This window comes from Polypterus senegalus, chromosome 4, assembly GCF_016835505.1.
Source record: "Polypterus senegalus isolate Bchr_013 chromosome 4, ASM1683550v1, whole genome shotgun sequence".
In the NCBI taxonomy this organism is placed as follows: domain Eukaryota; kingdom Metazoa; phylum Chordata; class Cladistia; order Polypteriformes; family Polypteridae; genus Polypterus; species Polypterus senegalus.
In genome coordinates, this window is record NC_053157.1 from 99137480 (window position 1) to 99149000 (window position 11521).

The 11521-nt window shown below is 39.2% G+C and overlaps 1 protein-coding gene across 2 annotated transcripts in view; it reads right to left on the minus strand.

Annotated features, from left to right (window-relative positions):
• Positions 1–7991: 7991 nt before the first annotated feature.
• Positions 7992–11521, minus strand: part of hgsnat (heparan-alpha-glucosaminide N-acetyltransferase) — a 376297-nt gene continuing 372767 nt past the window's right edge. For both annotated transcript variants that reach the window (XM_039751089.1, XM_039751090.1), the window contains exon 18: positions 7992–8619. In XM_039751089.1, the coding sequence (XP_039607023.1) occupies positions 8438–8619 (182 nt within the window). In that variant the 3' untranslated portion in view covers positions 7992–8437. The remainder of the gene's footprint in view (positions 8620–11521) is intronic.

Sequence of the window (11521 nt, forward strand, 5' to 3'; positions counted from 1 at the left end):
CCTGTTTCCATTCCTGTTTCAGTCTCTCATGTGCCTTTGCCGTTGCTTTCTCATTAGCCTTCTCGCTTTTCTTTATATCTTGCCTGAGGTCAGCGAGCAACACTTTCAGTTCAGATAGCTCAAATGTGCCTTCTTGTACCGTAGATGAAGCAGCAGACTCTGCTGAAGCGGTGTCCCGCTGCTCCAGTCGCGCGTGATTGCGTAACTGAAGCCGCGGACCTCCCGGCCTTTTCCAGTTTCAGGTAATCCTCTCCAATCGGCGAGCTATCCACATCTGCACTCACGATCGCACCTTCGCTCCACTTTTCGCTCTCAGCGGCGGCGATGTAGCGGACCGTGGTCCCGAGGAGTCTGTACTTTCGCCCATCTGATCCAGGTCTGTCTCTGAGAGGCCGTATCTCGAACTAGGGCTTGCTGATCGCAGCTTGGATGTAGCTTTAGTCTTCGATTCTTTCGGACCCCCCTTCTTGTTGGCCATGTTTATATGTGTTTACATATACTGTAGCGGTCCCTCTCGGGTTGAATAAATACAGGATATCTCAGAATAATAAGCAAATAATATGAAAAATAGCACCACTGCTAGCGGAGCTCCACTTCAGACGTCCATCTCTCGCATCGGACGAGACGGATGAGAAGGATGGTGCTCGGCCACCGGATTTAAGGATGGCAATGGGTTATTTTTCACCCAATCCAGTCCTTCGATATTCTTGGAGAAGAGGTGCACCTCCGAAGGCTTTTCTTCTGGACGCCGGTGGTAGGACTGAATTGACTATCCACGTTCCAAGAAGCAGTTTTTTGAATAGGAGCATTCCGTACTTCTTTTCCTAATTTAACCATAGTTTCCATTTCCAGAATCACTGCCATCACTTACAGTAAGGACTTTTTTCGGGACTGTAAATATTGTTGTGCGGGTGTGTGTTAATGGGGTTTATTTAGTACTTTTTGTGTTTGTAAGAAGTTATTCTAGCAAATAAGGAACATTTTATAAATTTGTGTGTTTGGTGTGTTTAATCTTTATGGGTATTTTCCTGGGTGTTGTTAATATTCGGGTGGCAGGGTGGAAATTCAGTAGGGCTTAGGTGTTGGCCTGATTCTACCTGTCCCTCCTTGCTACATAAATCTGGTGGCACCCTCCGCACACGTTAGAAACAGGGGGTGTTCTACAACCATGATATAAGTCTAAAGATCAGAGGCAGCCAACTGTAACAGAGAAAGGTAAAGTAAATAAAGTGGGAGCCTTAAGAAATTAATTCATTACGGGCATGACAAAAGCAAGATATTTAACTAAGCTAAATCTCTTCCTCATACTTACAGTTCACACAGGATATTTATTTTAAGGGAGACAAGTTTGCAAATTCACCTATACTTTTAATGGCAGGCTTTGAAATCTCCAAACTTTGCACAGTGTGCTTGAGATATCTCAATGGAAAGTGTATGGGCACCCTACAAATCTCCTTGAAGAAGAGGGTGCCAATTAAAAAAATAAATAAAAAAATACTCCATTGAGAGTTGTTTCATACGGACAGACAGATGGGGACAAAACCATATCAAGTGCTTTTCCCATTATATGCAAACTAGGGGGCTTACTCCCTGCTTGTTTCACTCGCCAACCCAAGCCCCAAGGGCCTGCACTATGCACCAGCCACTTTGTGTCTCTGCCGCTTGCGTGGTGAAGAGGGGGGCTAAACGCACGCCAAGGAGAGGCGGTCGCTCCTCCGAAACCCGCTCTTAAACGGTGATACAATGGCAAATAAATAGTTTTTTTTAACTTCCTCTTTGCTCAATCAGCTGCTGCCATGCCGTGCGATGCGATGCGATGCGATCTGATCTGCATTTCGCGCGTGTATCCTTAGGAGACATTAGCTCTCCGGAAATGTGTTCTTTTGAAATTGCAGCATGTTAAGTAACCGAAAAAGATAGAAATATGACAGAAAAGGCGATATCCCTCCCATCGTGAATACGGCAGTACAAACATCACATGAGAGAAACAGATATACTTTAGCTTACTTTACTGACGGTTTTTACGCGGTTACAGACGGGAAGTTTATGACAGACTCTATCAAGGTGGGAGTCTTGATCTACCCAGTCTGCCATCTTTCGTCACCACACTGAGAGGATTTTCCCGACGGGTGACATAATTTTCCGTCCAACAGCTTCAAAGGGTTTGACTGCTTGTTCAATGTATTTATGCTGTCTTCTCCACATGTCTTCTCTCTGGTCTCCAAATAAGGACAGGAAAGGACTGAACTCCACCTCCAAAAAATACAGGAATAGCACAATGCCTACATGCAGTTCTCATTCTCCCAACAAGGAAAGAAGATTTTATGCTGACAGAGGACAGAAATATACTATTCTGTCTTTAGGCTGACTATACAATCCTCCAGTTGTCTCTGGCTAACTAGTCCCATGCTTGGCTGGCAATTCTAAATGCTGAGCCCCTGTGTGCCATACTTGGTCTGCCTGTATGAATAAATCCATACCAGTGTGCACAGAGACAGTGACATTAAACTTAATCTTAAAACAGCGTGACACTTCAAATATTTAAAAGCCCGTACAGCAGCTGTCCTACTCTTTGTCTTTTATTTCCAGCCCAGGGCGTAGTTAAATCTCTTGGCGAGACGTGAATTCTTGATATTTTAGTTTATAATTTAAAAACGGAATAAGAATCTAAAAATCTAACAACATCACATTATAGTTTGATAAATTCTGAAAAGAATGATATATATTTAGGTTTTAAAATAAGCCCGATTTAAAGCATGACAAAAAAATCGTTGCACTTTTAGGCTTAGGATTTTATAAACATAGAGTAGATGCACGTAAAACAATAAATGATCCACAAATACCACACAGAAATGCTCTCTACATTCCAATCAAATTTACCAAATGCAGTTTTGAAAATTCTCACATCAGGCCTTTCACAATTTTTTTGAGCCTAAGCATGAAAGGGGACATCTATAATAGTGATTTTTTTTATAAGTAGCTGAAAATTAGATCAAGCATGCTAAAAAAATATGTGAATTTCAAGTTTTTACAGTTTGTGATGAATTGTGAATATTTCTGGTTTCATGGATACTGAAAATAGAATCACTTAATTTCTAACAAGTGATTCCTTCTTACTTAGTCAACATGTACCGGGTGTTGCAGGGAAACGGGGAAATTTTCAATTCACATTTAATGATGAAGTGTATTGTACAGGATATGCAGTTAATGATAGTAATCAATATTCATTCAACATTCATTTTATGTTTTGAAAAAAATATCATGAAGGTGTACACTGTTCTTGTGGAAATTCTGCATTGCTCAATGTAACATCTCAAGAGGAATGCCATTAATTTCCACTTCAGTTCTCCTAATTAGTTCAGCAATAGTTGCAGGACGTGTGCGGTACACTTGGCTTTTAAGATGTCCCCACAGAAAAAAATCACAAGCTGAGATCTGGGGATCTCGGAGGCCATGGAAAATGTCACAATTGCGTGAAATGATGCGCCTTCCAAACAGTCGTTGAATAGCTGCCATCGCCTATCAGGCATTATGCGAACTGATTTCAACTGGGGACTTCTTTTTAAAGGCTGAGCCCTGAAATTACACACGCATGTTGTAATCACATGAGCAGATGGGACACAATCGTGATGTCCTAACTGGTAATGACACAGAAATTCCCATTGCGCAGCAGTCACACCATCACCATACTTATAAAAGGCTTTCACAGTGAATACTCGTCGTGCATAACTCCTACTCTATTATAACTAATGGCAAGGGGTCCTAAATAACTGCTGCCACCCCAGAGTCACCAACATGTAATTCCAAAATTTCCTGTTTCCCTGCACCAGGAGTGGCCACTATCAGGACATGGGCTGCAGAATGCATAGACAACCCAAAGTCTGGCCATTCATAATAAGAGGATGAAAGAGCGAAACAGCAGGGCTTAAACAATTAAACATGAGCAAGGGCTGTGCGTGTTAACTCTGGAAATGAAATATCATTGCAACACTCAATATTCCATGTACCATCTTGACAGTGGCGTAGCTGGGGGGGGGTGGTGGATGGCATTATTGGCCACAAGGCTCAGTACAATTCGTGTGTAAACAGCAGGGTTCAGAAAAATGTCACTCATGTTCACAAATGCTTGAAAAATAATGTTCAGACTGTCCTTCTGCATCTGACACAGCAGTTGAAATGTATGAGGCAATGACAAAAATAAACATAAACGTTACACCGATAATAATTTCTAGGAAGATAAACAACTAATTTACAATTTATAATTTTGTTTTGTTATTAATCCAAATGCATTCTTGCTCTGCGCATCCCCACCTATTACTTTGGTTCTAGTTTTCGTAGCGTAATTATATTAAACTAATAATTAGAACACAGCTTATCAGTGCGTCTATACTATATTCTTGTCAAGTTGATGCTTATAAATGTATATAAAAAATTATTGCCGTTTCTTTATATATGAATAAATCTATGCAAAATGTATCTTGATTTTTCTCTATACGTCATTTTAATTTTCTATTTAAATAGTTTAACATATTCAGATATGTTAGAGGGCGGCAAATTGTAGCCCCGCCCCGAGAGGCACGAACTCGAGCTATGCCATTGCATCTTAAGCAAATGAATTCAGTAGAACAACTTTGAGGAATTTAAGAAGTTGTAACTCAAGATGAAACTTGAATACATAACTGTGATCCTGAACCAACAGTCAAAACAACGTACATGCAGTGCTTCTTCTGTACTAAACAAATCCATTACTCCAAAGCAGTTCACATGTTTTTATTTGGTTCCTTGTCTTGAATGTAGCCAGTTTAATAGCGTACTGGTTTTTGTTTGCATTTGCAACAGTCAATTGGAGAATGTGATAGGAGCAGCTGTTCATCACCCCTTCTTCAGTGTCCCTACACCCACTGCACAGGTTAGTGGTCTGCAGAGCTATAGATTTGAAATTATGCTGCACCCACCCTTATGTCCTGGCTCAGCCCTCAATCCAAAGAGCTACCTGATGGGCTGTGCAGCTGTAATGATGATGAAGTCGACTCAGATACTGAAGAGAAGCAGCAAGAACAAGGCAGAACGTTATATCTGAGTGGCTAGGAAAAGCACCCGAGTGTTCTTACAAGTGTTTTAATATCAATGATAAGGATCGTGCTAAAAAATCTAAACTTTCTGATGTGTTGGTGGTTCTCTTGAGAGGTTAGTTTCCAGGGTTTTTTCTTACTCCTCACGTGTGTTGCTTTTCTTTAATGTCATCAAATTCAACTCTCCCAGGGTATTTAGAGCAAGGCATTCATTTCACCTTCTTTCATTCAGGATTGAGTTTTTAATTATGATGTGAACTGGGAGTATTTTTGTCAGCTTGGATGAACTTTTCTCAGTTTCTGATAGTCAGTCAGGTCTGCTAAAGTATGTTTTTATGTGTGCAGCCCCAGTGTTGTACAAGGTTGTGCTGCTTTTAAAGCTACACCAAAAGCTTACACCATGAGTGCCGAGGCTACATTCGAAAACTATTTGTTCAACTCTTTATCACACTCCAAAGGACAGAGTTGGGCTAAGTGCGAATTTATCTTTGATGGTGTTTCAAGTGGCACTTCAGAAACATTCCTGAGAGACGTTTGAGCCAAGACATGTCCTCTGTGCAATTGGACTGGTTCGAGGGTTACTGTAAGGGTCACCAATTTAATTTCCAACATTAAATAAACATTTCGATATCCTGTACAAAACTGCTCTAACTACATTGGCATCTCTCTCCCTGTAAACTTTGTGGTGAAAAGGAAAGCTTCTGTTCCTTATTTTTTATTCAAAAAATACCAGTTTTTGAAAGAGACTTTTTGCTGTAAGTGCAATCCTGTTTCATGGCTGATCACTGGAGCACAGCTATGGCATCCTAACTTTCAGAATGATGTCAAGGAGGCCAGAGATATCCCCAATAAACACAAAGGAGGAATAAGCAAATCAAGGGAGACACCACATGGCTACTGGGCACACCAAAGCACAATCGTAAAGGCCCACCGAGTTGGTTGCAGTGTGCTCTGACCTCGGGCTGATCTCAAAGGTATGGATTTACAGTAACAGGACTAACTTTCAGGCTTGGCGCTTTTGCCATGTACATCAGAGCTGTGGACTAGCAGTGGACCATAACTTGAGACAAAATGCAGTTGCAGTGAGTTTTTTATTAACAGGTTTAACGGACATAATATAGTAGATGTTACAAAATACATTCTGCAACAGGCAGATCTTTATGGACATAAACGTTGCACAAATATGTCATAAAAATATGGAAACCATATTTGGACTGAAGTATGGCATGATACAAAATATATCTAAGTCAATACCACAGAAAAACTGAAGTAATGCATGGAAATATATTGCTTAATAAAGCAATAGAAAAATACAGATCAACATCCATTTTACCATTAATCTTCATTAAAAAGACAGACTTGGTGTCCCAAATTAAGAAATTGCTCAGCCAGCGGTTCAGAAAGTGCACATTGCAAGATGCTGCCAGTGTCTTTCCTACTTTATTCTTGCAGAATGTTGTGGAGGTATCTTTGCAAGGTTCTCAGATATAATATGAGATCGCTCGCATACACAGCGTTTACTATTACGTTTGCGCTGCAATGAGACATTCTTTGGCCTCTGATTAGGTATTTTATATGCTGTAATAATTCAGTTATTATTAAAGGCTGGGCGCATAATTAATGACAACTATGAACTATTTTGTATTATCCACTTAATCTGGAAATGAGTTACAGAGAGACAATAGTGCTTCAGATATGATTGTACTAATGTGTACCTCTTGCTGTCATTACTTTCCATATAGGGCCAGACTTCAGGGACTTTTCATATGCTCACAGTGAAGAACAACAGTAACTCTTATTTCGATCTTGTGTAGCTTAATGATTGCAATATTTTTTAATATGTTTACATGAGGATGCATTTCTTTTACCTATGCTGTCTCTTTAAATCAAAAGGAATGTGTATTGGCATGTGGTTACTTGAAAGACAGCAAGATGTTAGTTGCTGGTGTGCTACCTTTAATGGCCAATGAGATGGCCAGCTGAACAAAACAAGGAGAAGCACATGGCCAAAACAAGACTGGCTGTAGATTAGGTAAACTTGGGACTTTTCTGGTTCTGCTGTTTACTGAGGTAGCACTTGCACCTCTTTGCACCACACTACATAGTGTGATCTTGAGTGATACACTCCACCTGACCCAGAGTCTGACCATACCACTAGTGAAATCTGTGCTGTCTAGTAATAAAGCTGTCATGGCTGTCCACTTTACTAGAATCACCACCTACACATTCTCACCCTGTCTTTCTCCTGCCATCTAAGTATTTGTCCCAACTATCCTGGAGGCTGCTTAGAATCTCACCCCAGGCTCACTTTTGGCCTACCCAGAATCCACCGAAGCTCCATTTCTGTCATGTGCTGGCACCTCCGCCTATTAACTACCTCTCTAGGTCTCCCAGCACACAAAGTGCATACGGTGCCACAGTGACCTAACAACATAATGTGTTACTGTTGGTGCAGGGTTTTTGTCCCCAAAGCTAGGCTTTGTCACAAATGTTGTCTTATTATGAATTTTATCAGTCTAAGTCCTGTTGCCCAAAACAATTGTCATTTAAAGTAATTTCATTAAGAAATGCTGATGTCATTATGGGTTTCTCAAGCATATTGACCAACCAAGAAGGTTAAATTCACAGAGATCTACACTATGTGCACATTTCTGGAATACTTGGATTACGTTGTACTAGCTGGCAGTCGCCGATGGCTGATGTCACCCCACTGCATTGTGGGCCATGTAAAGTTCTGTTTTTTCTACAGTTGATACTTCTTTCTGGTTTAGTTTTAACTCTTTAGAACCTGTGTTTTGTATAATTTATAAATTTATTTATTTAACTGTCACATGTACTTGTGATTTGAAAGTTCTTTTGAACAAAACTGTCTTGACTATAAGTAAAAAAATTAAAGACATTCACTTTATTTTAACAAAATTACATTTTTTAATAATGTTTATGTTTAACATTTTCATAAGACATTTCCCTATAAAACCTTGTCTATTTCACTGTGCTCCCTTATACATCCTGTTGTATACATGGTACACATATTACACTTTCAGCAATGTTATACTAACCATTTTGCTTATTCTTTGTATGGTTTTTACATATTAAAAGAAAGTACAAAATCTATCCTTTGTAAAACACTCAACTCCAGGTTTTGTCATGCTATTAAGTACAAAATAAGGGTACTGTATAAATGAATATATTATTTAGATAAAGACAAGGGAGTAAGAAATTGATTAAAAATTAAACTTTTGTTTATAACAGTTGTCATCACATACGTGTACAATTCAATGAGGCCTAAAGCCGCCTTCTCCAGCTGATAAATTTCTAGAATTCAAAAATGACATTTCAGTATCTCCGCTGCAGGTGCCTGGATTCTAGATCTTCCAAAATATGTTCTTTCTGTATAACAAATAGGCAATAAAAACCCAGATTGTAGTTGCTAGCAGGTTCTGTGTAAGGTGCTCTGCATGAGACTGGCCATCTGACATTCTCCATTGGAAGGGAAAATAGTTATGAAGTACCTCATGTCCGACATACACCAGAATGGAATTCATACCTGCAAGTATTAAGAAATGACATGGTAATGACCTGTACAAGAAATTCAAACTAAATTAACACTAGAATAACCAAAGCCTACAAAAAAACTCGTAAATACGACCCACTTTAAATTCCTTTGCACCTCTCTGTCAGCGTCTTTTGTCTTGTAAATGTGTCGATAAGCCTAAGCAGCAAGCAGCCTGCTATACCATCCCCCCCACTGCCGCAAAACGGGCAAGAAGTTCTCCCAGTTCCTGCTTTGATTTTCTGGGAGTGAGCTACCTAGAATTGTATAGAGTAAATAATTTCATGTGTGTTCTGTGTCTACAACAACCTATGTAAACACTTTGTTAAAACAGAAATGTTTTTCATGTTTTAGTAATAAATTACAAAATGTAGACACTGTGTGAAGGCTGATGGCCAAATATCAAATATTTGGCCATCAGCCAAATACTGTATCAAACGAGAGCTTCCGTGGTGCAGCGGTAAGAACTGCTGACTTATAATCCAGAGGTTGTGAGTTTGAAACCAGCTCCCCCGAAACTTTACTCTTTTGAGTAGACAGCTGCTCTTATTGTTAATATTATACAATAAAAACATAAATTTGATTTGTGTCTGTAAAAGCCGGTGTAAATCTATAGTACATGTAAAAGTTTGCTTTTTTTTTTTTTTTTACTTTTATTCTCTCTGTCACGATCACGATACAACACCCACCCCAGATCTGACTCTGTTAGTTTTTATCTGAAACTGGGAATAACAGTAGATGTGAGTGGTGTTTTGAGACAATGTAACTGGAAATTCTCTGATCTGGAGGGATAAAAGTTGACACACAAATACTGGTGAATCTGCCTTCTTTGTATCTCACCGTCACTTGAATTTTTTTTTATTCAATTTTATTGAGTGTTGCTGCTTATGCTGAATTAGTAAGCACCTTATGGTCCATGATGTCAAAGCCACACTGAGGAAAAAAAACAGAGACATAGGTATATATCAGGGGTGGCGAACTCCAGGCCTGGAGTGCTGCAGTGGCTACAGGTTTTCATTCTAACCTAATCAGTGACCAGTTTTCACTGCTAATTAATTTTTTCCCCATCACATTCTTCATTAAATGACAGCCAAGCAGAAATAAGATGTGAAACAAGCTAACTGATGACCAGCTAAACTGGGGCTTCAAACTCCAACCATTTCATTCCAATCACTTTCTTAATGAGAAGCCATTTCTTGCTGTTAATTAAACCCGTTATTTAATTCCATGGGTTACTGCTGGTCTCATTCTGCCACAGCACACATTTCGAAAACTGTTGTTTTTCTGTTTTTTCTAAGAGCACCATCAAAATGTTTTGGTGACCTGAGAGATCAACCTTACCAAGAACACCACCTCTCTTTATTTTCAGATATTGTGTAATGGGCATAGGGGAGATGGTCATGTGGTGGCTTGTTTTGTGTCTCATTATTGTTTGGATGCTAATTAAAGAAAAAGAAACTACTATGGGTCCTGAGCCAAGTTAATTAAAAGAAGTAATCAGCAGCAAAAACTGGTCACTACTTAAGAAGATGGTAAGAATGAAAACCTGCAGCCACTGCGGCACTCTAGGCCTTGAGTTCGCCACCCCTGGTATATAAGATATTTGGAATAACTCATTTAATGATCTGTATAATACATTTTGGAAAACATTGTGGCACGAATGCAACATTATTCATATTCATTCACATGCCTCCTTGCGGTTGTAATCAGTAACCATGTGGGTTTTTTTTTCCCGATCTTGCCAGATCTTATTTTTTTTAGATAGATAGATACTGTATTAATCCCAAGGGGAAATTCACATTTAATTCAGTTTTATTCTCACATTTACGCTCCCCCCAATATGACACTGCTGTTTTCAAATAAAGACGTGCTATAACAGAGGTGAACTCAGATGTGTATGAGGGTTCTACATCGGAGAAAGAAAACAGAAGCCCTGCCTTCAAGGAACATCAACTCACACATAAGGAAAACACAGCCGCACCATGTGTAAAGGCAAAAGATGGCATCGTTTGGATGCGGCAAGTGGTCACGCGTAGAATCCTCATTTGAGTTCACCTCTGTTATAGCACGTCTTTATTTGAAAAAAGCAGTGTCAGATTGGGGGGAGTGTAGATGTGACTGAGAAAATAAAACTGAATAATAAAAGAGCTAACCTTTACAAGTACCATAAATTTACACTGGCTGTTACAGACTCAAATCAAAGGTATGTTTTTATTCTACAACAGTTACAATACGAACAGCTTACTACTCAAAATTGTAATTCTGGAGAGCAACCCCATGACCTCTTGATTATGAGTCAGCAGTTCTTACCCGCTGTGCCACCCAAGCGGTCGTATCAGCTTCATACCCTAATCATCAACTTCGTACCCTAATCCGATTTCTTATTCTTTAGTTATATTCTTGAATCACACTTGTTTTGTTATACTTGCACCTCTTCTCACATTTCCTGTCATTATATATTTATATGGATCATTGTAGACGCGGAACACACATGAAACAATAAGAGCAGCTCACTACTCAAAACAGTAAATTTGATAAGCAGCTGGTATCAATCCTCCCACCTCTTGATTGGGAGTCAGCAGTTCTTACCATTGTACCACGCAAGTTTTCGTATCAACAGCCTACCGTAACCTGCTTTCTTTATCTTTGGTTATATTTTTGAATAAAAGTGCACTTGTTTTGTTATACTTGTACCTTTTGTAAAACTGTTTATTTGATATTTGGACTTCAGGCTTCACACATTATACACTTCATATGTCTACAATTTGTCAAATATTACTAAAACATGAAAAACGTTTCTGTTTTAACAACGTGTTTACATAGATTGCTGTAGACACAGAACACACAAGAAATGTATGTATTCCAAATAACGATATATTATTTACCCCTATGCAAC